General features: G+C 53.1%; 9 protein-coding genes across 9 annotated transcripts; 5 read left to right on the forward strand and 4 right to left on the reverse strand.

The window, feature by feature from the left end:
- Positions 1 to 271: 271 nt before the first annotated feature.
- RHO25_010402 (uncharacterized protein) lies at positions 272 to 1066 on the forward strand (the record flags this gene model as incomplete). The annotated part of the gene is made up of 1 exon (XM_023602687.1): positions 272 to 1066. The coding sequence occupies one exon, from the start codon at positions 272 to 274 to the stop codon at positions 1064 to 1066; it is 795 nt and encodes a 264-aa protein (XP_023450579.1).
- A 332-nt stretch (positions 1067 to 1398) lies between these two features.
- RHO25_010403 (uncharacterized protein) lies at positions 1399 to 5076 on the reverse strand (the record flags this gene model as incomplete). Its single annotated transcript, XM_023602686.2, has 2 exons — positions 1399 to 4503; positions 4558 to 5076. 2 exons carry the CDS (start codon positions 5074 to 5076, stop codon positions 1399 to 1401), a joined length of 3624 nt encoding a protein of 1207 aa, XP_023450978.1.
- Positions 5077 to 6484: 1408 nt separating this feature from the next.
- RHO25_010404 (uncharacterized protein) lies at positions 6485 to 7977 on the forward strand (the record flags this gene model as incomplete). Its single annotated transcript, XM_023602685.1, has 4 exons — positions 6485 to 6547; positions 6600 to 7175; positions 7231 to 7293; positions 7363 to 7977. The coding sequence occupies 4 exons, from the start codon at positions 6485 to 6487 to the stop codon at positions 7975 to 7977; spliced, it is 1317 nt and encodes a 438-aa protein (XP_023450590.1).
- Positions 7978 to 8367: 390 nt separating this feature from the next.
- Positions 8368 to 10149, reverse strand: RHO25_010405 (uncharacterized protein; the record flags this gene model as incomplete). Its single annotated transcript, XM_023602684.2, has 3 exons — positions 8368 to 8480; positions 8533 to 9911; positions 10106 to 10149. 3 exons carry the CDS (start codon positions 10147 to 10149, stop codon positions 8368 to 8370), a joined length of 1536 nt encoding a protein of 511 aa, XP_023450592.1.
- A 1290-nt stretch (positions 10150 to 11439) lies between these two features.
- On the forward strand, positions 11440 to 11957 carry RPL33B (60S ribosomal protein eL33; the record flags this gene model as incomplete). The annotated part of the gene is made up of 3 exons (XM_023602683.2): positions 11440 to 11474; positions 11601 to 11797; positions 11860 to 11957. The coding sequence occupies 3 exons, from the start codon at positions 11440 to 11442 to the stop codon at positions 11955 to 11957; spliced, it is 330 nt and encodes a 109-aa protein (XP_023450593.1).
- Positions 11958 to 13505: 1548 nt separating this feature from the next.
- On the reverse strand, positions 13506 to 17414 carry RHO25_010407 (uncharacterized protein; the record flags this gene model as incomplete). The annotated part of the gene is made up of 1 exon (XM_023602682.2): positions 13506 to 17414. One exon carries the CDS (start codon positions 17412 to 17414, stop codon positions 13506 to 13508), a length of 3909 nt encoding a protein of 1302 aa, XP_023450595.1.
- A 2226-nt stretch (positions 17415 to 19640) lies between these two features.
- On the reverse strand, positions 19641 to 20942 carry RHO25_010408 (uncharacterized protein; the record flags this gene model as incomplete). The annotated part of the gene is made up of 1 exon (XM_023602681.2): positions 19641 to 20942. One exon carries the CDS (start codon positions 20940 to 20942, stop codon positions 19641 to 19643), a length of 1302 nt encoding a protein of 433 aa, XP_023451466.1.
- An 801-nt stretch (positions 20943 to 21743) lies between these two features.
- Positions 21744 to 23012, forward strand: RHO25_010409 (uncharacterized protein; the record flags this gene model as incomplete). Its single annotated transcript, XM_023602680.2, has 1 exon — positions 21744 to 23012. One exon carries the CDS (start codon positions 21744 to 21746, stop codon positions 23010 to 23012), a length of 1269 nt encoding a protein of 422 aa, XP_023451467.1.
- A 657-nt stretch (positions 23013 to 23669) lies between these two features.
- RHO25_010410 (uncharacterized protein) lies at positions 23670 to 25449 on the forward strand (the record flags this gene model as incomplete). Its single annotated transcript, XM_023602679.2, has 3 exons — positions 23670 to 24062; positions 24116 to 24583; positions 24631 to 25449. The coding sequence occupies 3 exons, from the start codon at positions 23670 to 23672 to the stop codon at positions 25447 to 25449; spliced, it is 1680 nt and encodes a 559-aa protein (XP_023451464.1).
- Positions 25450 to 26353: the final 904 nt, after the last annotated feature.

Here is a 26353-nt window from a genome sequence, read left to right on the forward strand (position 1 = left end):
TAGGACATTCATCGACATGCTGGATACATGTATCATGGCAATTGGTTTCTCAATCTCTCCACGTACACGAGGGCATCACCCTACCAGCGTTGACAGCAGCGTTCTTTCCACTCCTGGCAAAGACACAATTCGGGGAGTTGCGTTGCAGGAGCTACAGCAGACCAGTTCCTGCCCACACGTCGACTGAGGTCCTGGCAATGACCTGCCTCTACCACAGACAAGTGTATTTCCTATGTACACTCGAACAGCAACACGGCAACACGCCAGCATCATGCAGTCAGCAGACCAATTTGCTCCATTCTTGGAGCTCTCCCCCGAACTTCGACTGCTCATCTATCATCACGTCTGGCCCGGACCGGACGATGGTCAATCCAGCAACGCCCCAAACAGCAATATAAGGCGATCGAACATCGCCGCGGAATCAGCACTGCTCCGCGTATGCCGCACAACCTGCATCGAAGCATCTCCCATCTTCTTCACCAAAAACGCGTTCGTAGCCACAATCGCAAGCGACAGCTGGCACTGGCTTCCTAAATGGCTCCAACTCATCGGCCCCAAACACACCTCACTCATCCCCAGCTTAACAATCGAATGGCATCTCTCACAGCGCACACTCGACTGGTTCGCAACCCACCATAACAGAATCTGCCATTGGGCAGAAGACGAACCATCTTGTCAAAAGTCGACCGCAAGCCTTCCCATCTTAACCTCCCCCGACGTCGGCTTCGCCCTCGCACTCGCCACAGCATACCCAGCTATCCCCACCGACCTCCATGAATACACGCAGCTCGAACTCACGAATACATGGGCAGCCATAAATTTAGCCATTGCCTTCAAGAACGTCCCCGGATTGCATCTCAACAGAATCCACATTCCTGAGGATTCTCCTCCAGGAATTCCACCCTTCACTTCCGTGGCGGGCTCGGGGTGTATGGAGGAAACGAAAATTATTCGTGATATCTGTGGTCTAAGTCAGATGGTTTTCCATCACAAGCTTGAAGATGATGACGGAGACGGAGAAAAAAGGAGCGGAGAAGAAGATGTAGATCATGAGCAAGATGGGTGAAGGCATGGGCGCGTGGGAGCAATATGGGCAGTGACAGCTGCATCGTCAGAAGTCTTCGAACAATAGTGCCGGTAGGCCGACATTCGTCGCAGCACAGTCTTGCAAATGTTGTCATTAAAACATCATGTCATAACGAGCTACTTCATAGCTCAACCTCTTCGCTGATCGAGACCACCCTCTACCTCGATCACGATCAACTCTTAGCAGAGCGAAGAAAGAGATATCCTACAACGCCTCGCTGCGAATATAACCTACACCACCTCCCCTCTTCAGCTTCGCGCCTGAGCCCTCTAACTCTGCTCTAGCATCTCGAATTGATTTTCAAAGTGCATTTAAAGCTTCGACTCCAATTCCTCAAACTCCGAAAGGTCCTTCACAGGCTTCGGGTTAGCAGCAAGCGGCAAGCTAGCCTTCCAGCCCTTCACATCCTCCACAAGAACTCTCTTGATCTCCTTCACAACTCCATTTGTGCCGTTCGTTTCGGTCGTGCCATTAGTCTGCTCAGCATCGTGTGTAGGAGCAACAACACCAGCAGCCGGGAAAAGCTGCGGCAGAGCCTGTTCGCCTTGTGCAAGCACGACCTTGGTACTCTCCTCGTCGAGTCCAACAGCCGCGAGCCATGTGCCAATGGCTTTGATTGTAGCTGGAACATCTCCCTTGGAAATGTCGGTCTTGCCCAGGTTCTCCACAAGCTTCGTCCGGTCTTCAGCTTCGCATTGGAGACCGATTCCGGAGAGCAAGGCGATGATTTGATCAGCCAACTTTTCACTCTTCTCGGCATCTGTGGTCTTAGCAGCAATCTCTTCGGGAGATGACTGGGCGACCAATTGAGTGGCAAAGGTCGAGCGAACGGCAGAGCTAGGGCTGAACCGTGTCATATAGAAGTCGACCATATCTTCCTTGGTCAACGTCTCGAGGACTTCGACATCGCGGTAGACGAGCTCGAAATCGAAAACCTCAGAAAGGACGTGGTGCCATAGGCGTCCGCTTTCCTGAGACAAGTTCTTCAACTTTTCGAGGCGTTTGTTGATGACACCAACCCTATGCTCCTCGAACTCTGTATCTGACATCTCTTTGATGGCCGTCTCAAACTCCTCCAGGAAGAGGTCAGAGCGTTTCAACAGGTACTCGCAATCCTTCTCACTCTGGATGAGGATGCGGAACACGGCAGCGTTGCCAACGATCATCATCGAGCCATTGACAATGTATCCCAACTGCTCTTTGGTTCGCAGTGTGTCGAAGACAGGCTCGTGAAGCACCTGGTCAAGTAACAGTGTTTTGGCGCGTGTTTGACGATTGCTCGCATCGCCCACATAGATGCAGTAATCGAGGCAGTGATTCACGTTGTCTGGGTTCTTGAGAGTCTTCTTCCACGCAAAATTGGATCCCTCTGGCAGGTTGATGTAGCGCTGCGTCTCCCATTGCGTGGGAGGCAATGGATGAGGCTTGAGCGTCTTCTCAACGAGGTCTGCCATACGAAGTGCATCTTCCTTGTAGAGGTTGCCATGGGCGAGGATCTCGATATGCATCTGGCGCATCAAAGTAGGGATGAAGTTGCGCACATCGTCGGCACTGACGTTAGGCAATTCTGCCAGGAGATCTGCTTGGCTGAAGGCGCGGTCTCGGGACAAGAGTTGGGTGTAGCGACCAATCTGCCTGAATGGCTCTTGCAGCTCAAAATTCTGGTACGTGCGGGCCATGCGTTCCTTGATGATCTCGAACCGGTCATCCTTGACTTCGAGATCGCGCATTGTGACCAGGACTTTCTCAAGAAGCACATGCATCTTGTCGTTGTAGCCACCAACCGAGACCTCGAACGCGTTGGCAGTTCGTATTAAGCCGTAAGCCAGACCAGCCAGCTCGGCGTCGTAAGCGTACTCTGTGAGACTGTCATCGACAAGCTCTTTGAAGAAAGTGGAGAGCACAGCAGTGTATGCGCTCATGTAGCCCATTGGGCTGCGCAAGTAAACGTAGACATTGGCTTTGGGCACCCAGAACGTGTCGTCCTTCTTCCACCATAGACGCACATTGCCATCATTCCGAATCAAAGTGGGCGAGAGTGCAGTCGAGATGATATCCTTCTTCTCAACGTCCAAGCGCTGTGGAATGAACTCGTTCTTTGCAGGCAGGTGCAGCTCGGCTGGCCTCGATTGTTTCGACACGGCCTCGAGCTCTTGCAGGAAGTCGCTTGGAATTTTCTGAATGGTGTGCTCAGTGCCATACCATTGCTCCTTCTGATCGAATTTGGCCATATCCCCTGTAAAGTCTTGCGCAGACATTGTGAATCGGAAGTTGTCAGGTCGAAGTGCGTTCAAGCCTCTCAAGATGGCCTCCGGATCGTGCTTTCGAACCAAATGCTGCCCGCTCAACAGCCATTCACGTGGCAGAGGCTTGTGCATAACTCCACTCATATGGCTAGTAGTACGCGATGCGGGAATCTTTTGCTTGAATTTAAAGTCGATTTCAGCGAGCTTCGCGGTCTCCTGAGTGATCCACTCTTGCGGAGGCTGCTCTTTGATCATGGCAATGTATTGAAAGATGGTCTTGATGATCTCTCGATAGTGTACCAGACCTTGTGAAGTCAATCTAAGGCCGATCGAGAAGAACGCAGTCCCCGGGCAGATTGGCGAGGGACCTGCACTGAGCTCCGATACCCAGCCCTTTGCCTTCAAATAAGCCAGGATACTGCCCGGACCCTCGTGGCCTATTAGGTGGCCCAGATAGCGACCAGGCATTGATTCGTATAGATTCTCCTCATCTGGGTATGGGAAAGAGAGATCCAACATACGCTGGTCCATGACTGGCTTGGCAAAGGTCTGTGTGCACAGCTCCTTTTCTGTGAGCACTGGCACGTCGTCCCATCGTAGCTTTGGCAAGTCCTGGTTTGGAATATCGGAAAAGAGCTCCTCTACCCACTGCTGGAGCTCGTCTAGGCCCTCCCTCCCCAACACACATAGTTTCATTCGATTTGCGGAATAGTTCTTTTGGTAGAATTTGATGAACTCGTCGCGGATTTTGACGCCTCTCGCGATGGGATCATCGTGTAGGATTTTGTAGTTGCCTGTTGAGAACAGATGGTATGGATGTTGCTTCGCTGCCGTGCTCTTTGCCAACTGCATCATTCGCCAATTGTCCGCTTGCAGGTTCTTCTTGTTCTCTGAGTCCACCGCTCGTAGCTCTCGCTCCAGACAGTCCTCTCTGAACAAGGGTTTGATGAAGAATTGCGCGAACCGATCGAGGGCGCCATACAGAGGTGCTTGGCCCTTGGGTACTGTTAGCAAGCTCGATCGACTCGTGTTTGCTGACGATTTGGGACTGTTCGATGTGGACGAGGCTGAAAGCTCGAAGTAGTAGTTGGTGTCGGTGCCTGCTGTGAAGGCATTGCTCATGCCGCCGTATTTGGTAAGGAATGAGTTGTAGTCGTTCTCCCCAGGGTACTGTGCAAGACCAGATTAGTTCAGAAGCACTCCGTTGCCGAGAGATGTGCTCACCTTCTCAGTGCCCATGAACAGCAGATGCTCGACAGCATGCGCCATTCCTTGCATCTCTTCCGGATCTGAAAGACTGCCGACATTGACGTCCATCGCGGCCGAAGCCTTGTCTGTGTCGGGATCATGGATAAGCAATGCCTCGAGCTTGTTGGGCAGCTCAATGACTCTGTACGATCGATCATCTAGCAATGGCTTCTCGAGGTTGTCGGCCAAGCGTCGCGTGCCCTCTGGGCGACTGCGCAGAACATTGTCTGCGTTCATGATGGATGATGTGTTGGCAATGGACGCGCGCTGGTGTTGAGGGAGAGGAGAAGTAGGCCTGGGGGATGGCGTGCTACAACGAAAGGCGGTGGAAGAGGACAGGCGTTGATGGAATGGCGGATGCTGCTGACGAAAGACGGCGGCACAAGTGTGAGTGGCGAGCAGCGGCGACTTGTCAATTGCACAGCGGGCAGCGAAGTCGAGGGCGGTGGTGACGGTTGCAGTCAGCGGAACACAGGCCAGCAGACGTGCGCGCATCGACGGACGGGCGCAGCGTTGGGCTTGATATTGTTGTCCAGGTATGGCCGCCGTCCATCAATGTCCCCGCGGCACGAGTCTCCCGACGCAAACGACCAAGCCCAAATCTCGCGCGGGGAGCCAGGGAGTCGTCGTGCTGCGCGCGCGCTTTGTCGTCAAACCGCCGTCGTTGTTCGTGCGCTGCTGGTGACTGTTTGTGCATGTGTATTACCCCGTTTCCCGCAGCTTCGGTGCGCTTTCCTTGATGGTCTACAGCACAGCTCACTCCTCTGCGTTATCTTCACCGGCGGAGGCCAGCCCTATGCATGCACACCTCCTGCAGGCATGACGCTGATCTGCCAGATCATGCATCCGCTGCACAACCCACAAACCCAGATCTGCAGGGGCAGGAGCTTGGGCGAGCCGCTGACAACACAAAAGCTCTCCGACGGCGACGACATCCATCAATGTCACGGTGCTGGAACGGATATGGCGTGCTTGTCGGCACATCTCCCACCGCTCGGCGTCTTGAAACGCACCCGCTGGCCACAACGCGGACTCCAGCCGATTTGACCACGTCGCGCATATCACTCCCTCCCGCAACCAGACTGCACAGCTGCCGGACGCACGGTACTCGTTCGTAACCACGACGCCGCACCATTGAAGACTGCTAGATTCCACCCATGAACCCCGTCGGCGCGTTTCACAAGTGAAAAACTTTCATCGCAACGTTACCGCGTCCGCATCACGATCTGTATCAACAGCGATGAGCCTGGCAGGAGCAAAGCAGCGCCGCTGCTGCATCTTGGATTGACTTCACCATTGCCATCTCGCTCTGCTGGTCGGTTGAGCCGGACCAGTGTCTCCTACGCTGGACACACCGGAGCATCCTCTCCACACGTCGATGTGTAGAGTGTCTCCAAACCAGTTCTGCGAATTCTACCTTGCCTACTTCCCGATTCGTCATGTTGGGCGGGCGAGCTTTTCCGGACTTTGCGCTCATGCATGAACACGGCACCTCTGATATAGTTTCGCTATCGGTAGGTCAACTCAAGTGACATGGCTGCGCATTACATGTGAGAGCTAAACCAGAGCACGATGGGCTCCGCATCTGTCCTTGGTGCTGTTGTACTGCCTCGACAGAAGACTGCCGACTCGGCAACGGATGACACACAACGATTGTTGGACGCCGTTGGTAGATCAACTCCAATTACTTCAGCTCATGTCCACAGTCGTGCTGCTAAACGACCTTGGCAGTAGGATTGCTGAGGCATTCACAAAACAACCTTAGAGCAGTGCAGATCATTGCTACACCTGTAAGGCCACCTCACAATGTGCCAACTTCTAGCTTGCCAGGAAGCTGGAAGCTATCGTCTTTCCGTGCCATACCAGCACTCGGCGAATTTGCAATCGCGAGTGTCGCACAAGAATGAGTGCTCCTCTGCAACCTATCACTATCCGTGGTCGCTACTTATGGCAAGGACAGAAACGCGTAAGGCCGAAGTCTTTCAACAAATTGCCACTTCCACTGATCACACACCAAGTTCATCGTGCGCGGTGTAGTGTATCAAGACAACGCTCTTGACCGGCAACCATATGACCCTATCACAGATGAAGAACTTCCAAGGCTCCGGCACGATGTTGCACTGTTCAAAGAACTGGGTGTAAACACCATTCTCGTCTACAAGATCGAGTCCTCTAAACCGCATGCACAAGCCATGAAATTGCTCGAAGACGCAGGCATATATGTTCTCACACAGGCCTATCCACTTCTAAGAGGCATCAATCGTTTCGACCCATATGGCTCTTATAATGCTGAGAATGTGCAATCCTATTTCAGAACAATCGATCTTATGGCATCTTTCCCAAATACGCTGGGTGCCTTTGTCGCTAATCGACTGATCAATTCATCAATGAGCGACGAGGCTTCCAGAGACTGCACACTCGTCATCGCGGCTGTCGTCCGAGACGTGAAGAAATACATGCATCTCAAGAATCAGACAAGAGGACAACGTATTCTGCCTATTGCCTATGGAGCCGACAATGATGGGTCCCGCGATAGGCAGATCTTCGAGTATCTGCGTACAAGGGAGCAGTCTGAGCGGATAGACTTCTGGACAGTGAGGCACGCCTGCCAAACGGGGCAAAAAAACACTTTGCTAACATGGCAAATAGTTCACAAAATACACCTGGAACACAACCTTCTCAACTTCACAAACAGAATCATCGAACGACTTGGTCAGTCACTAGTCATCACAAGACACAAACCCGCAAAAACAAAGCAACTAACTCGCCGCACCATCCCAGACTACACCCTTCACCCACGCCAACATCCCCATCTTCCTCTCCGAATACAGCTCCAAATTCCCCTCTCCTCCCCCAACCGAACCCGTGCAAACTCCAAACGCACCACCTTCCCACTCCTCCTCCTCTGCCACAAAAACCCTCCTCACCTCCCCAACAACAACCCACCTCTCCGGCGGCTGCCTCTACGAATTCAACCACAGCTCCAATAACTACGGTCTCATTCGCCTCCTCCCAAACACTCCAGGTTTTCCGCCAGGCTTCCAAGGCTCGAATCTCGAAACCGAGAGACAAAATGCTGTAGAACAGAGACAAACAGAATTAGGAATTGTTTTGATTATGCAGGAATTCGTTGATTATCGAGAGACGTTGAAGGATTTGAGAGAGCATGAAGAAAGTGATGTGGAGGAAGCCGAGATGTCGGACAGAAGCAACGTGGCCGAAGAGCGAGAGGAAGGAATTGGGGGTCCCAGACCGAGTGGAGTCACTTCTCCAACAACTCCACACGCAATAATGCCCGAGCAAGGCGAAAGCAGTAGTTTTAGAATTACGGGTGAAGTGCCAGAGAGTTGTATTGATTGGGAAGAGGAAAGAGCTCGAATGGAGTCAGATGAGTAGTGATGGCCTTTCATGCGTGTTTGGTCATACGGTTCCGAGTACGTTGGGCGTCTACAGCGATAGAAACCCCTCACCATCGAACCAACCTTTGTCTATAGAACATCAGATTGTGTCCGCAACCAGGCGTAAGAGCACCCGTCTCTCTCCATGTCCTAGCGCCTTCGCAATGATGAAAGCTTTCGTTTGGTAAAATTTCCGTCAGGTGATCCTTAGGACGCATTGCTCGCCTACCCATTCGTCTGTCTCGTATCTAGATTCCATTTATCCATTTCCGTCTTCTGAAGTTTCATCTCTTCACTGGGCGAGGATGTAAACCAGTTCTATATCGTGCCCCGCTAATACGATGCATTGTACGCTTTTGTAAAAGTACTGCTGCGACCAAGCTCTCATCTAGAGCTTGTTAGGCTCAATCTGGTGCTGTGGCCACTGGTATCCTGCAGCGTCGGCGAATTTGTAGCCGTATGAGGAGGTGAAGTCGTCGAGGACAGCTGGGCCGCGGGAGCCTGCAAAATCGGTCAGCTATTGTTATTCGTTCGTGGCTCTGATTGAACTTACCGTATGGGTAACCCATTGGAATAATCTCCTTGTTGTCATCGAGGTAGTGCAGGAGAGGAGTGAAGATGCGCCATGAAGCATCAAGCTCATCGTCACGCACAAAGTTGGAGTGATCGCCCTTGAGTGAGTCGAGGATCAAGCTCTCGTATGCCTCTGGGATCTTAAGATCAGAGAATCGTCGTCGGTAGGTGAGATCCAGCTCAGTGACAACCGTCTGCATGCTGAGACCAGGCAGCTTGCTGTTCATCTTGATATAGATGCTCTCGTTTGGCTGCACTCGGATCACCAGCTCGTTACGCGGGATGTCCTTGAAGATACCAGACGTGACATCCTTGAATTGAATGCGGACTTCTGTCTTTTGCTCGTTCAGAGCCTTTCCTGCCTTGAGGATGAATGGAACACCATCCCAGCGCTCGTTCTTGATGTAGGCGACCATGGATGCAAAGGTGGGGCATCGCGACTCCTTAGGCACGGTGTCGTCCTCCTTGTAGCCTGGCTTGGAGCCGTCCAGCGACTTTTCATACTGGCCAATGATGACGTTCTTTGGCTCAATGGCAGGCATACCGCGGAGTACGCGCACCTTTTCGTTTCGGATATCTTCAGCGGAGAAGGAAATTGGGCGCTCCATGGCGAGCAGGGTCAAGATCTGGAGCAAGTGGTTTTGCATGACATCGCGAATGATGCCGAACTCGTCAAAGTAGCCACCACGTCCCTCGGTGCCAAATGGCTCCTTGAAGGTGATTTGCACGTTATCGATGTGGTTGCGGTTCCATGTTGCTCCAAAGAACTCGTTTCCGAAGCGCAAGATCAGGATGTTCTTGACCATCTCCTTTCCAAGGTAGTGATCAATACGGAAGATTTCCTCCTCCTTCCAGTTAGGTCGCAGAGCCTGGTCAAGCTCGCGCGATGACGCAAGGTCCTTTCCGAATGGCTTCTCAATGATGATGCGTGCGATACCAGTCTTGGGGTAGTTGTTGCGCTTCAAGTGTTCGGAGACGGGAATGAAGACGGAAGGAGGCAATGCCATGTAGAACACGCGGTTGGTCTCCTTCTGACCCTTCTCCAGCTCTTGCAGATGCTTCTCGAGCTCCTGGAAGCTCTCATCCTTGTCGTACTGCCCGCTCACGTAGGTGGTGAACTTGGAGAATTCGTCCAATTGCTGCTCCATCTCTTTTGTTGGAGTTTTGATATGTGACTTGACTCGCTTCAAGTATTCGGTGTGATCCATCTTCGTTCGAGCGTAGCCGACGATCTTGACATCGCGAGGCAGGAAGCCATTTCTGAACAGGCCAAAGAGTGCGGGAAAGGTCTTCTTCTTTGCGAGATCACCGGACGCGCCAAGGACGATAATGACGGTGTTCTCCTTGAGCTCCATCGTGCTGCAAGCACCCGCATGTCAGCCGAGTCCTCAAGTGCGTGGTGTTCCACACCGACAACAACGGAAGAGTGCGGGGAGCTGCATTTCGGCCAAATGCACATTTCGCAAACCAATGTCGCTCGATGCGCATTCAACGCGACGAGCTCCCACGTTGTCGGAGCTGGCAGCAAAGTTTCACCGAATTGTTGGACTTACCCGGCGTTCTGCTCCTCCTCGCGGTGGATCACCGTGCTCGCCATGTCGTCGGTGTGGTGGGTGAGTGCAGTAGGGTAGAGGTGCGGTGAAGGGAGATTGTCAGAGCAGAGGGGGAGTCTGCTGACAATGAGTAGGAGGATGATCAGAAAGATTTGTTGAGCAATGCTTCGAGGTTGACGTGTGGTGTGGTGGGGTCCACAGGCTGGCTGAGTGTAAGGCTAAGTCCCTGCCCGCGATCACGGCTGCTGAGACGGTGATGTCAAGGCGATTGCTCACGGCCGCTCGGTGGCGATACGCAATGCACTCCTGCGCGGCAACGGACAATGCCACTCTGCTCTGTGGAGATGCACGAAACGCGAGTGAATGTCTTCTACCTGCTGCTGCTGTTTTCGTATCCGGACAAGGCGGGCGGATGCTTGCTCAGCAATTACCAGCTCCAAGGCCAGAACGATAGCCGTCTCACACGCGCTGGAGAATGAGCCGCAAAGTCCGTCACCGTCACAGGCACAGCACATTACCACAGCACATCACTCACAGCGGCCGGATCTCGCTCTCCGGGAAATGTCCCGACGCGCATCATTCGTGCTCTGCCTCGACTAGATGCTGATAGCCTCTTGCGCGAGCATGCGCTTCCATCCGGCTTCGCAGTGACACCGTAATGGCAGCGAGGCTTCTGTGCTTCGCGCACTAATCACTCACCCCCGTTGATTACCGAGCAGACGTTAAAAGGTGCAGAGCAGGCCGAATCACTACCGATGCAGCTGCGTCTCGCGTTGCTGGTTTGCAGCACAAGGAAACGTGGGTATCGGATTGGTGCTATACCACAGATACCATCCCAATGTAGCCAATTTTCGCAGCCGTCGACTGTATCGTACGAGCAATGCCAGGTGCGACACAACGGGTGTTCTCTGCTTATCCGCGGACCTGATGATAGCAGCGCAAATATTTTTTTGCCCCAATGGTGCCCTGCTTGGAGCAGGAGCGACGCTTCCATCAAGTGAATGGCGAGCAACTGCATGCATATGCGGCACTGCATTCGTGCCATTGGGGTGTCCAACATCTCCGGTAGCACGTTGGGGGTCATGGACATGACCAGCTTCTCCGTCTCACAAAGACCGAGTCAGAAATTCAAGAAAATTGTGGTGACGGCCTTGATGCCTGACGACTGTGACGGCTACTGCCGCGTGCCGTCTACGCTAGCTTGAACGAGCACCGGATGTTGCCGACTCTCCCACACTTGGCAAAATCGAATTAACGACGCAGCGCATCTCCCGACTTCTGCGGACGATAGCGACGACAAAACACCCAGCGAGCCCACCCAGAACACCGCCAACATGTCCGAATCACAGGGTCACCGTCTTTACGTCAAGTCAGTACCGCCCTCGCCACCGCTGCTCGAACGCCCTCCGCTCCGCTGTCTCAAACTCGGGAAACAAATAGCGGCGGTGGCATTGGAATACACCCACGGACAGTCGTACTGACTGAATACTCACAGGGGCAAGCACCTTTCGTACCAGAGGGGCAAGCGCACCACCAACCCAAACACATCGCTCATCAAGGTTGAGGGCGTCGACGACCCAAAGGCCGCATCTTTCTACCTGGGCAAGCGCATCGCATACGTCTACCGCGCCAAGAAGGAGGTTAGAGGATCTAAGATCCGTGTCATCTGGGGCAAGGTCACGCGGACACACGGTGCGTAGGAGATGTGCGAGCGAGTCGAGGTGTGGTCAGGTATACTGATAAGGATCTAACAGGCAACTCCGGTGTGGTGAGGGCACAATTCAGACACAACCTGCCATCCAAGTCGTTCGGCGCCATGGTTCGCATCATGCTTTACCCGTCCTCGATATAGATACGACCAGCCGCAACGACTACCCTGCGATGGAACCACACGACATGCATTCGGGAGCGCAAACGGCGACGGGGGGTCACTTTTGGGCGGCAGTGCAAGGCAGCAAGAGGACGCGAGTAGGACTATGGGTGTCTGAGAGCGGGCCATCTTTGCTGCCGCAAGGGCGATGGCGTAGAAAGGAAACTTGTCAGGCTGTCAGATATACGGCTTTGTTTCTGAGTCATGGAAATGCATAAGACACTAAAACCCAAAAGGACATCATGCTCACGATGACAATGTGCAAAGACATTCCACAAAGCTTCGAGTTCATATGAGAGGCTTCCACGGCGACGTGATGAGCTTGAAGATGGCTGCATTGCGTCATAATACAAGAGACGGAAGGCTGACTTGAACAGAAATCACCACACTTCCCACGAATCCTCCAGCAATGGTCTACAACATCGCACGTACCATCACGAATCCCATACAGTCTTCCGCTCTCAACTGCTGCGACGTCCAGTCCGAGACGACAGTCGAAAGTCTGCGCCACGAAGCGCGTTACTACGTCCAGAGGAGCCGTAATACTCCCTCCCATATTCGGCCTACGGTGAGACGACACAGCACGCAACCACGACCTCGACTTCTCCGTCTTCAGCCCGAACCGAGCATGCTTCCGTCTCTTCACGACTCTGGAGCTCCGCTCTTTCCAAGATTCCAACACGCCCTCCTGACCAGGCCACCCCGCAGCCTGCACTCTCCACAAACAGCAACCGCAACTAACAATGCAATCTACCTTGTCCAACAAATCCAGACCTCTGGTAAACAATGCCAAGATTCCACAAAGCGAACATCGGCACTCATGCAACGACTGCCTCTGGAACTGCGTCACAGCATATCCCGAAATCGGCGTGCTTGGCATATTTATCGACATGAGGCAATTCGCTTCAACATCACTCCTTACCCACGACCATGTGCATGCAGCGCCATCACAACCTGCCTACACAAAGACATTCGAGGATAGGATAGATAAAGATGAGATTGCCGACAGGAATACAGCACAAAACCCACGACTCACTCATCGCCGTCACATTGATTGCATTCACTCTTACTTTTAACTTTACTCTTGCTTCCCTCTTTCCTCTCTCATCTCCCACCATAACAATCACACTGTCGTCTTTTGCGTTCGATCGCTCTAAGCGTGATATATGTACAAAACAACAATCCAAACCCACCAAGGATTAGCGCCCAAAAAAGTGTTGCCCCCTTCCATCCCTCCTCCCATCGACCAATTAATCGGCCGGCCTGCTGAACACCAAAATACCAAGAACTTGTACACCACTGCCAACCAATTCCCAATGCAAAAGAAACGACAGCAAGAATCTCTCTCTTCTTTTGTGTGTGAACGTAGCCGCTTCCAAAGATGAAATCAAGCTCCGCCAAGAGAAGATCTCTCGACGGATACTCCAAACCGGTCAAAACGAAGATGAGAAGCCAAAGACGCTCGCTTTCTTTCCCGTGGCAATAAAAAACCAAGCGTGACCCGAGCGAGACCCAAATCCTCTGTGCGTCCTACGTCGGCGTCCTTCCCCCATCATTCCCAACCGCCGTATCAATCCTCAACGTTCGCACATCATTACCCATCGACCTGGTCTGACTCTCCGCACTCCCTCTCCCAGGATTCAAATTCGAACTCGTCGGCGGACTTCCAGCTCCAGCACCATCAAGCAAAAACTGCCTAAAACTCATCCCATGCTTACTCTCATCAATCGGCGAAATCTGCGGCGCACCACTCCTCGACGCAGCATGCGGTTGTTGTCTCGGCGTAGGAAATTCAATCGGTTCCGTAGGATGTTCATCCTGCGGAGAATCGAAATACCCCACTCTTCCAGTATCCAAATCTGCTTTCGGTGTAGTATCAATTTTGACTTGCTCGAGCATTTTCCCAATACTGCCTACCGAACCCGGTCGTTCGAATTTTTCGTCTTCGATTTCCATTTTGACGGGGACGTTGTTGAGGAGACACCAGTTTCGATGGAGATATTGTTCGAGGCGGTAGCATTGGCGATCCCATTGTTCTGTGAGGAGACGGTGTGTGGTTTGTACGTCTTGGATTGTGAAGGATGCCGCGTGGCTGTGTGAGCTGCCTGAGGGGCTGTGGCTGGCTTTTTTGCTGGGTGGTAGATTGAGCGATAGTGGAGAGACATTACGCGTCTCGTGTAGAGGCGTTGATCGTCCGTATGAAGCAAGTGCTGGGAACGAAGGTGTATAGCTCGATGCTGCCCGTGAAGTCGTCTTACGCATGCTCGCTAAGCCTTTTTTCACTGGGGAAGAGTGTCCTACAGGAGCTTTCCCGCTACTGAGCGATGTTCGAGGCGGATCGAGTTCAGACATTGTCCTCATTGTTGCTTCCGCTGCCTTGAATGCCGCCGCTCGTCCGTCGTTCATAGCTGGCAAGAAGACGAGTACTGTATTATCAGTCAATGCATTGACCAGATCAGTAAGACCATGCAGAGGGATTTCGTTGTTATCGCAATGGAGCTCCAGAAGAGTGCGATTCAGCCGTAGCACTTCAGCGAGAGTACTCGCGCCTCTTATGCCGAGCTTCTGCTTTTCCACTTTGAAAACCTGCAGAGACGTATTATCCTTGAGTCCCTTCAGTGCTTCATTGATGCCAGGCCCAAACTTGGAAGTTGCCAAGCGGGAGTCATCCCCAGATATGTCGAGCTCTATGATCGTTTCGTTCTTGGCCAGCAGCTTCGCAATGGCAGCGCATGTATCGTCGCTTGCGTCTCCTGGAAGACCTGTCTGAGAAATGTCGAGGCATCGAATGCTTTTGTTTACAGTGAGCGCTTTCAGTATTTTCCTGAACTGCGACTCCTCTTTGTACTCGATCGAGCGCATACTCAGGTGCGATGGCGTGAGGCTGTTGGAGATGGCTTGAGTGACCTTTTCAAGACCTTTGCTCACTACGCACTGGCTGATGTCGAGGTGCATGTCCCGTGGCGCAGCGTTCTCCCACGACATGCTATGAAGGAGGGTTGCTACGTCACCGCCTGTGAGGTATGTGTTGTCGAGGTATAATTCGTGCAAGCTAGCTGACTGAGGATGAGCAAGATACGTGGAAATTGCATCGATGGTGTTCGCATTCAGAGTTGTGCCAGTGAGACGCAGTTCCTGGAGACGCCACATAAGCAGCGTCTCTGCTTGTATGAATGCCTCGCTACCGGACGTCCTGGAGACGTTGGAGAGGTTCAATTTTCGAATGAAAGCAAACATCCCCAGCTGGCTGTCGAAGGCGGAAGGACTCAATCGGGCGCTGTTACCAGCGATCTCGAGTGACTCCAATGTGTTCTCTTGCGCACGGAGGGCATCAAGAATCAGTCCCAAGCTACGATCGTTCAGCCCACATCGATTGAGCTCGATGGCACGAAAATGACACGACTTATCCACGGCGGCACCAACCAAATAGTCCTGATCAGTCTCACTCAGTTCTATGCCATTGAGACAAATCCAGTCCACGTTGGTGGTCTGATGTTTGCATAGTGGAAACAGAGCCTCAACCACACCACTACCTATGTCAGGGTGTCGAGGAGCCTCCTCATTCGTAGGTGTGGTGTCGGCGTGTTTGACTGTAACGCAACCAGAGAAATCCATGCGTCGCAGCTTTTTGCTGGTCGCGGCAATTGCGCGAACCTCTTGCACAAGCAATGACGACCGACTGAGCTCGTCTGCACTGAGCCTGATGGGAGTACCTCGCTTAGTCCGTGTGCAGACGTGCTCGTTGCCATAATTGTCATGCAGGCCGTTCAGCGAGTCTAGATTGATTCCAGCGAACGAGATGCTGCCAAAAGATTCATTGTAGCGAACAGCACGCATGATGGCCAAGAGTTCAAGAGGGCCATAACTCGGTCGACGCAGATCTGCAGGAGCGAGAAGTTCGAACCGCGGAGCATCTTCGCAGCTGTAGTTGATTGTATACCGGATATTCGAGGGGTTTACGCCATACGCTACACAGTATGCGATCAAAGTGCGGTCCAGACAGTTGTGTTCCTCAACATCCGCGGCCGCTGGCGGCAGGAGCAGATCATCGACCTCGACAGGCACTTTGAACCTAAACAGTCGATAGCCGCACTCCGGTCGCAGGAAGTTCTCGGACCAGTGTAATCTTGCAGCGATCTCGAAGGACGAAGCTGAAGCAAGGCATAGCACGCGAGGCTTTTGCATCGGCTGTCGGAACACGAGCTCGAAAGTGTCATCATCGCTACTGACTTTAACTCCAATCAAGGTCAGAATCCCAAACGAAGCCTGCGAGTGATTGGGAGCAATGAGCGGGCTGGCAGTCCTTGATGGGGGTTTGGCAAGCGCGATTAGATGTACTTTGTGCACACCAATCGCCAGGAAGCACACCGTAGATGAGACTTTCGTCAAGTCATCCGATGATGATTTGCTCCCTGACTTGACTGCCGGCTGTCTCTGCACGACCTTGTAGATTGCACAATTCGTAGGGTCGTAGTCATGTTCTCGTTCCACAATTCGCGCGGCATGTTCAAGGCTTCGAGGCGAGATCAAGGTCGACTCCTTGGACCGCAATTCGCTCGCAACGCTTCGTATTCGTACCAGCCAGCCATCTCGCTCCTCTGGATGTGCGAACTGAAGCGTCATGACTGACGCAGAACCAGAATCCTCGTCCAAGTAAGCCACTTCCAGCGCAAAGTATGGTTTCCCATCGTCCAGCTTATGCGTAGCTACAATCTGCCGCAATAGTACTCGGCCATCCTTGTCGCCGGAAGAGTCCGACATCGATTGAAGATCACTGTGTGAACCCGCGGACGGCATTGACGCATGTTTCTGCATGGGACTGCGATTGCTCCCACTAGGTATTGTCCTGAAGTGCTCCGCAGCCTTCGCCTGCGTTTTGTACCGTAATATAGCATACTCAGTGAGCACGAGGTATTCCTTCTTCTTTCTGAACATGCCAGCGCTCGTTTGGACTTCGCCGTGCAGCAGCACATGTTTGGAGGCACCCGGTGAAGCATTTCCGATGCTATCGAGCGTATGATCGAACACCAGCGAAGGCGCTTTAGAGGAGGTGGTCGAAGGCGGTTCGGCACTGGTATAGTTCTGAGCAAAGCTGGACAAGTCCTCAGTGCTCCCTCTCGTCAAGCTCGTCTTTAGCGACTCGAACACTGAGGGTGGCCGCTTGGAGGCTCTCATGGTGATCGAGGGTCGTCTGGATTGCGATCGCGACTGGTCTGCTAGTGGCGTATTCGTCCGGTCTTCGTCGGCCACCACGGAATAGTTCAGATGCCCCAACTGACTCGGCCCTCGCGCATGCTTCGGCTTCTTGCTCAGTGTCTTTGGCTTCTTGACATCTCGGCCGCCATCGTCGTGGAGGTCGGCGCTGGAGCGCAGACCGGCGAGCGACAGTATGCTCCTTCTTTTCGAAGACTCTCTGCCATCCCTGGCAGCCGCCGACATGCTCCTGGAGTTGCTGACTCTCCCGCTGCAGGCCGTAGCGCTGACGATGTCGTCGTACGGAGATTGGCTGGGCGGTATAAGACCAACGTCGTCCAGCTATAGCTCCAACCCGCGCGTGGTGAGCGGCCGTTTGCCCGCAAGTGCTCACACCCCCGCGCGCCACAGCCGGGACAATATAGATGAAGTGAATATAATGGTCGGATTCTGCAGGCGCCCGCACCCAACTACCCCAAGCGCTCGCACGCTTCGTCGTTGTTCACCGGAGAAGATGAGCATTGGGAGGAACGTGAAGAGCGGGCCAGCTGCTGACTAGCCACGCCGACGCCCAGGATGGTGCAGTGCAATGGAACGGCGGCCAAGGGGGTGTCTGGCACATGGGCGGCCACCGCAAATGTGCACACAACGTTAATGTTATTTTAGCTAGGAGCTGTTGCGGCAGTTGGGCTGTGCAGTGACCGGGATGCATCCATGACGAATGGCGCGTGGAACGCCTGGGCTACGCTGGTGTTTCGAGTGCGACCAAATGACATCGCGGGCAGAGAAGCAGACGCCGATCTGCCTTTCGCTTGGGACACCACCAGCACCACCATGATGACCTGCCCACTGCCCCCGCCCTCCTGCGTGATTTCCACCCGCGCCAGCCTGCAAGCGACTCCTCCCCCTCCGCTCCGCTGCCAACAAATGACGCGTTCCAGCCAACACCTGGCAACAGAAGCTTTTGTTGCAGCTGGCGGGCAGACAATAGCGGCAACTCTATTATATGCAAACACCTCACATCCCGGTGCTCAACTTCCACTTTCGCATCTCAGCTGCTTCTTCGCGCATGGTTGCTGACCACACATCTCACCCTCGCCACCGCCGCCGTTGCTCGAAGACATGCTGCATGAAACATACGATATACACGAGGCGCGCCCTCTGTAGCCCGCCTGGCCTTCATACGCCGGCTGCGGCGACGGCACGGCATTGGCATCATGTCCCAGGATTCATTACGCACCTCGACCTTTAGGCGCGAAGTGCTCCCGACCAAGCCGTCTCGAGCAATGCGCAAAACCAAGTTCGAGCGCAGAAAGCCTGCACCACCAACTTGCACGCCTCATGCCGCTATCTGTTGGGATCCCACTTCTGACGACCGATCAGCGAGAAGCACACAGCAGCCACAGCAGCGCCGAAATACGAGACTCCTGCCTGTCGGGAGCCTGCAGTCGATGCTCGTATTGTGAAGTTCGCCTCCCATGTCGGAATCGCTTCCACGCGGCTTTGCGTATACGTTACGCTCCCCCTTCATGATCAAAAATCCTTATCTGGAGCAGCTCGTGCACCATGTCATTCCTGTAGTTCGCTACAGCTCACGACAAACCGGCACGGATCTCGCACAAAGTCTCAGCCGGTGCTCAATGTCTCGGGCACCGGCTGTTCTATAGCCAACGTCGAAGATGCGCGCTGCATGGTAGCGGAGTTTCCGCCGTTTCGCAACATTTGAACCACAAGTACAGAACCGTTGAGCGCCCAGAGCCATAGTCTCGAAAATGCGTTCGCCGGATATCTTGAGCTCATCTCGCAGGCGTCTCAAAGTGCAAGGATCATGGAGCGGACGAGCCCGCCCGTTCACGACACAGCCACAACAACGGTCCATGTACCAGGAATAACAGCGTGATCTGGTTAGACCGAGTCAGCATTATTTTTCCATCGATCGCCTCACAGCCATTCATCTACTGAGACAGCCGCGGACAGAGTGCCGCTACTGCATTGCTCGAACCATACCGCATGTTCAACGACGGCATTTGAAGGATGAAATGAACACATGTTTGCGCCATATGTAAGCACTTATTCTTTCGGTGGTTCGGTCACTTGGCAGTCGAGCCTCTGGTCAGCATCATGTAATGATTGCTGCCTGTAGTGGTGCTCTCTTGATGTTACAGGTAGGCGAGATGTAATTTCGCACACCGCTTTGGGCGCTTCCAAGCCGCTCTCATTTCTGCTGACTAGGATACAAGCACCGCCGAGACACACAAGTCCTTCCTCATGAGTCATCTGAATACAGCAACCGGAAGTATCGCCATGCGAAGCCTAAGCCAAGCCTTAGTCCTATGGGGCTGAGAAGTAGAGTTATGTCAATACCTTGCCATTGGCAACGCTTTATCACAGACTTGGAATAATGATAAGATGATGAGCGCGATGTTCGCAACACAAGATCTGGCTACGATGCCTCTTCTCTATACATTTACTCTAGCCGTGCTCTCCAAAAGGATAATTAAACTTCAGCAGCGAGTTCAGACCGCCAACCCAGTGATCTTGCCCATCAGCGGCACCACCTGAGCGCACAATACTAGGCACTCCTCGGAGCCAGTCTCTTGCTCCTGGAGCTCCTGGCGAGCGCACTTCCTCGCCAACGACTCTCACCTCCATGCCTGCTCTCAGACCTTCTTGTCGTCTTACACCGTCAACAGAGACTTCAATTTCTTTGCCGCGGTTCTGCTTTTCGATGCGAAGTGTGATTGGCGTGTTCGCCGGAAGCACAAGAGGTCGAAATGAAAGAGACCTCGGACAGATAGGCGTCAGCAGAATGGAGGATACCAGAGGGTGAACGATAGAGCCGCCACTTGACAAGCTGTAGGCTGTAGATCCTGTAGGTGTCGAGACTAAGAATCCATCCGCGATGGCGGTCGTCAATGTCTTCTGATGTGGAGGAGAGCCGATCAATATCGTGATATGAGCCAAGTGTGGTAGAGCGCCACGATGCAGCAGCACCTCGTTCAGCGCAAAAATGTCATCGCATTTGCTGTCCGCATGAGCAAAGGGTGGCTCATGAGGAAGTCGCTCGCCCTCAGAACTGAAGATTCCAATGCGAAGTCTGTTCCGTAACAGTATACGTGCGCTTCGAGACTCGCCCATCGATTTGCCACGTGCTTCGGTCCACGCATCAGATCTCTCCTTGAGCTCTGGCTCGTCTGTGCTCTTGGGAGGCACAGTCGAGGGCGAACCCGACATGTACATTTCTCGAAAAGCGCGTTTGTACTCTGCAAACTTCCATTCGCCCAGAAAGCCCAATGTGCCCATACTGAATGAGAGCACTGGTGGCACGCTTTTGGCTGTGGCGAAGAGAGAGGCTGCATGTAAGATCGTGCCGTCTCCGCCAAAGGTAGAGGTAAGGTCAACCTTCTTCTCGTACGCAGAATTACCTTCTCCATTTGCGGCATAGATTGGAAAGTTCAGCTGCTTGTCCACTTCATGGGCCAGATATGGTTCGAAAATGACAGAGGTTCCAGGATAGACTTCGTGAATATGGTTCGCATATTCAATCGCGGCATCGTGACACTCTGAGCTTTCATCTTTCCGGACAATGAGAACATTGCGAGGTGGCACCGGCCATCGTAGCGCCAACAGGTCGTGACTCTTGATCTCCTGGTAACGAGGATGTAGGCGATCCGGGAGTTCAGCGATGCTTCGGACCTCGTGTCGAGCTGCAGAAGTGGTGAAACATCGTGTTGGCGCTCGAATGCTTCGCCAACATCGTAGAAATGCTCTCATGCTCCCATCGTCGATGCCACAATCACAGTCTGACACGTTTCGTAAAAGAGTGACGGCGATGGCTTGGCGACGAGGATGGGTGAAGTTGATGTTTGTTTCATCCACAGCAAGCTCGCGAAATGACTAAGGAGAGTGACTGATTCCAGCTGCGGAGAGTGACTACCCCACACTTTGAAGGCACTTTCACGGCGTTTTGGCGACGCTCTTCAAAATGTACTTCGGACAAGCGAGGCGAGCTTGCGAGCGAAGTGAGTACTCGGAGCTGCGAGCCTGCGAGCAATAGCGACGACGTACGATACCCGAGCGCGTGAGGCATAGGCCCCTTAAAAGGATAGTATTATTTCTATTAGGCGACGAACGAGCTCGAGCCGAAGGCGCGAGAGCGAGAGAGGCGGCAGTGCACCTCGAAAGGAAGTGCTTTACGGCTTTGATTCAGAATTGATGCGAATTGATTCAGGTCACTCTCCCTAGCTGAGATCAGTCACTCTCCTTAGTCATTTCGCAAGCTCGGGCGTGGAGACCAGTGGGCATGTGAATGCCCGCGGCGCCAGCCGAGGAAGGCGTCATTGTTTGCTTTGCTGTTGCTGACAGGTGCGTTCCATTCTGGACTACAAAGCTCCACGTGCTAAACTACTTCAGACGACTCACTCTGTCGCCTGATTCATTCACGAGACATGACCTAGCTACTATCTACACAGCGGGGACGCTGGGAAAAAGAATATCTAACACACCACCTCGACCTGCCTGCTTCGAGAGCAGAAGCCGATCATTCCGCACATCCTACCCACCCCGCCCGCGGCCATGAGCGAACTCAAGCAGCGCAAGGCTGCAGCGCAGTCGACCGAGCATGCCCTCTTGAATGGCAACACCAGCGCATCCGATTTCCACGTTATTCCGCCTCTTAAGCATGGCGCGCTCATGCAGATTCTGCGCATTGTGGGCTTCGGCATCTACTTCTTTGGATCGTGTCTCGCTATTCACGGGACGCAGCTCCTGGGACTTCCGCTCTACTTCATAAGCAAGGATTGGTTCTATGCCTATATGGCTTTGACGAAGCAATTTTTCGGCCTGCTCATAACCACAATGACCCAGTGGTGGAGTCCGACCGTCGTTCGCATTTCTGGAGATAAGAGCGTTGAAGGGTTATTGTTCCAGGATGCGCACGGAATGGTACAAACGAACTTTGGCGATAGAGCGGTGTTGATGGCGAACCATCAACTGTATACGGATTGGCTATATCTGTGGTGGATCGCATATGCGAATGCGATGCCAATGCATGGACACATTTATATCATCTTGAAGGACTCTCTCAAGTGGGTGCCCATGATAGGGCCAGCTATGCAGCTCTACGGGTTCATCTTCATGGCACGAAAATGGGCTACAGATCAAGAGAGAATGAGGTATAGACTACAGAAGCTCAAGACTCGGCATTCGGGACCGATGAGTGGACAATCTGGAAAGGCGCAGCTGGATCCTATGTGGTTGCTGATCTTCCCTGAAGGCACCAATCTGTCTGCGAACACGCGATCACAGTCCGAGAAGTTCGCAGAAAAGTCCGGACAGGAAAAGTTAAAGCATCAGCTCTTGCCAAGGAGCACCGGGCTTCAGTTCAGCTTGCAAGAGTTGAAGGGAAGCGTGGACTACCTGTACGACTGCACAATAGGATATGAAGGCGTTCCCGCTGGTCGGTACGGAGCAGAGATCTTCACATTGCGATCCACGTATTTCCAAGGACGCACGCCTAAGAGCGTGAACATGCACTGGAGACGATTCAAGATTTTGGACCTACCGCTGGACGACAAGGATGCGTTCTACGAGTGGATCGTAGCGCGGTGGCGGGAGAAGGACGAACTAATGGAAGTCTTCGCGAAGACAGGAAAATTCCGAGCCGACTCAGCTGCGGTCAAATTCGAGCGCGACTCTTTGAAAGCTTCGAAAACTCCATACATCAACACATCGGTGCAGCTGAGGAATCCGGTCGAGTTCGTGTCCATCTTCATGCCGATAGCCGCAGCTACCATGGTTGGGAGGGTGCTTGTCCAGCTTTTTGACAGACTCTCCCCTATATAGAGGACCCTAGACATGTGTCTACACAGGCTTGAATACACTGAAAGAGGGCAACCAGACTTTACAGTCGAGGAGGAAACATTGGATGATACCCAAGGGATGCGGATTTGTATAGAGCGGTGGATATAATTTGACGACTCGCCTCATGCCTAACGTACCTACGACGTCTTACACAATAATCAATTGCTGTTATCTCCTGCTGCCTATTGAACCTTTGGCACAAGACTGGAGCACGTGCCAGGTTACCTGATTTCCAGCTTGATCGTTTAACCAGACCCCTGCTTGTTGCGGCTGCAGCATGCACTCTTCCGCCAACCTTAACAGCTTCCAATGGCAGCTACAACTTGTCCATCTGTTCCAAACGACTTCACTCTCACTACTTCTCCTTTCACTCTGCCGAACGCCTTTGTGCAGACCCCATAGCTTCAGCACGCTCTACGCGGTCGCGGGCGTCGGGCTTCAAACAAGCATTGCACGGATGTGATTTACCTAGCACTGCCGCCAGCAGGGTTTCCTGCTGACGCCTGTGATATTTCTGGCTGGCGCAGAAACGACCCCGAATTATAATCAGGAGGAGCAAGTCTTCACAACAACACAAAAAGACATAGGGTCACTCCACCACCTCGTCCCCCGCCCCGCCAGTGAGGCCACCTTCACACAATGGCTTACGGCGACTCGCCCACAACGTGGACGGGTCAACCACGTATCCGCGGCGGAAGCGAATCGATGCGCATGTTCCTCCTCACTTTCTCGCTGATAGGATTGCAATTCTGCTGGGGAACGGAACAGACTTATGCTACACCTTACCTTCTCGCTTTGGGGTTGTCGAAGGGAGCGATGAGTCTGGTGTGGGTTGCCGGACCACTTTCGGGATTGATCATGCAGCCGATCATTGGCATGATCAGTGATAAGAGCACGAGTAAATATGGGAGACGGAGACCATTCATGATTGGAGGGACAGTCGCTGTTGCGGTCTGCTTGTTGATTTTGGGATGGGCGATTGAGATTGTGGAGTGGTTTGTGCCTGGTACTGGGGCTGAGATTGTGGAAAGAGTACGTTTTGGTTGAAGACAAGGGAAAGGGTATGAGAGCTGATATATGGACAGAGGAGAGCTTTGACGATCAGGCTTGCGATCTTCGATATTTATGTTCTCGACTTTGTGATCAACATCGCACAAGCTACGTGTCGGGCACTCGTGGTCGATGCCTTGCCGGTGGAGAAACAGCAAACAGGCGGAGCATGGATAACACGAATGGTGGGGCTGGGGCATATTCTGGTGTTTGGGTTTGGAGCTCTGGATCTCAACTACTGGCTTCCTCCCATGCTTGGGGACACTCAATTTAAGAAGGTCTGCGCGTTTGCGGCTTTCATGATGGTGTTCACTTTCAGCGTGAATTGCTGGGCTGTGACGGAGAAGGTTCTGGTTGTAGATCCAAGGAGTGCAACGGACAGCGACCAAAGCTTGCTTGCTATCATCAAGCAAATTTACAGTCGAGCTCTGCACGTCCCGCAGCGCATTCAGTACATCTGCAATGTGCAATTCTGGTCTTGGATCGGCTGGTTCCCCCTCATGGTGGGTATGATACTTCCTCAAGATCTGACATTCGCTGATGATTCTAGTTCTACGGCAGTACATGGGTGGGAGAGATCTATCTGCGGCACGGTCTCGATGGCATTCCTCCATCATCAACGGACGCGTTGAGCCAGGTTGGGCGAGCGGGAAGCACAGCGCTCATCATTCACTCAACGATCGGATTCGTCACGGCAATCATATTGCCGACGCTCGTGACAAGTCCCGGTGACGACGAGAAAGCACACTCCTTCACTCCACGACCACCAAAGGGCCTTGAGGCGGTCGCCAAAGTGCCATTCATCAAGCCTCATCTCCTGGACGTCTGGACCTTTGGATGTGCAATGTTTACCAGTTGTCTGGTATTCGCGCCAGTGGTCAAGTCCGTCCGCTTCGCTACCTTCCTAATGGCAGCTGCTGGTATCCCGAGTGCTATCGCTGGGTTTGCAAGTGCTACCTTGATCGGAGTCGAGATCAACAGACTGGGTAGCACACTTCCTACAAGTGGTCCCAAAGGAACACGCACACCTAACAGTCGCCGCTCATCCAATGACTTCGAAATGGACGAGCCTTCGCTTCTCCGACGGCCCTCCCAATCTGGAGCACATTCACAGAGTGGGGAACTCAGTGGGATATACCTTGGAATCCTGAACATTTACACGACGATTCCACAATTCGTAGGCACGTTCATCAGCTTTGTCGTATTCAGGATCCTAGAGCCGGGGAAAAGTCCCGAACTTGCCAAAGATGCACATCCAGATGATGTGCATTCTACCGAAGGGTTGAGTGGTATTGGTGTGTGCCTGTTTATTGGCAGCATGAGCTCAGTCATGGCTGCTCTTGCTACGAGAAAACTGAAAGAGCGATAGATGTAATAGATTTAGAATATGCATTGGGTCCGGCTGAACCGGGGAGTACTATGGCTTTTCCAACTGCTGCCGTCTTGCCATGTTGCCTTGCTGCAGACCCAGAAAAAGTTCTGGCATATACTTATCCAGGCCAGGTCAGATGGTTTCGACAGCCGCAAATGTCCTGCTACTGAGCGTGTGAGAATCTGTAGCATTGCGAAGCTTCATTACTCGTGATCAAATCGTGTGCATCCTCATCCAGCTAATGCAAAAACCCCTCTTCCAGCGAGCACCAGTGTCGGCTCGCCGTTTTCACGGACAACGCTAAGCCTGTGCCTATCTGTGCCACATATAGCTTGTACCGCACTCGATCGTGCTGCTATCCTGGTGCTGCGGGGGGAACGCGTACGGGGCACACTTTATCGGTGCGAGAGCCCTACTCCGCGTGCTCCAAAAGTCGGCATGACGCACATGGCGTCGTCAAAATGCACTTCTTCATGCACGATTTGCTCTGACTATGCCCGCGACAGCTAGGTGGAAGCAGGGATATACGCCCGGATCCTCGTGTGAGTCGCCATAATATGGCTAGCACTGGCACAGAAATTGTTACTATATGGCCGGCTTGAGGAACCGAAGCCCTGGCAGTCGTGTCTTCACGGCATTCATCGCCATCGCTGGCTTCGAGTCTATTCTTTGCGCCATAGTCCAATACATATGTGGCGCATGCTGTCCGCTCTCCCTTTCTACGGCTCTCCTTCCAGCATGCAACTTGTTGTAACAAATCTAGCAGGCGCATCGGGCTGAATTCTAGATGCTCAGAGAGCCGGCGCCTTCTCGACGGACGCGTTCTAGGCACCTTCCCTGGTACGTTCGCCATTGCCACTCCGACGCAGACGGAAGCGACTGGAAGCACAGCGACATCGAA

This window comes from Cercospora beticola, chromosome 7, assembly GCF_033473495.1.
Source record: "Cercospora beticola chromosome 7, complete sequence".
Classification (NCBI taxonomy): Eukaryota; Fungi; Ascomycota; class Dothideomycetes; order Mycosphaerellales; family Mycosphaerellaceae; genus Cercospora; species Cercospora beticola.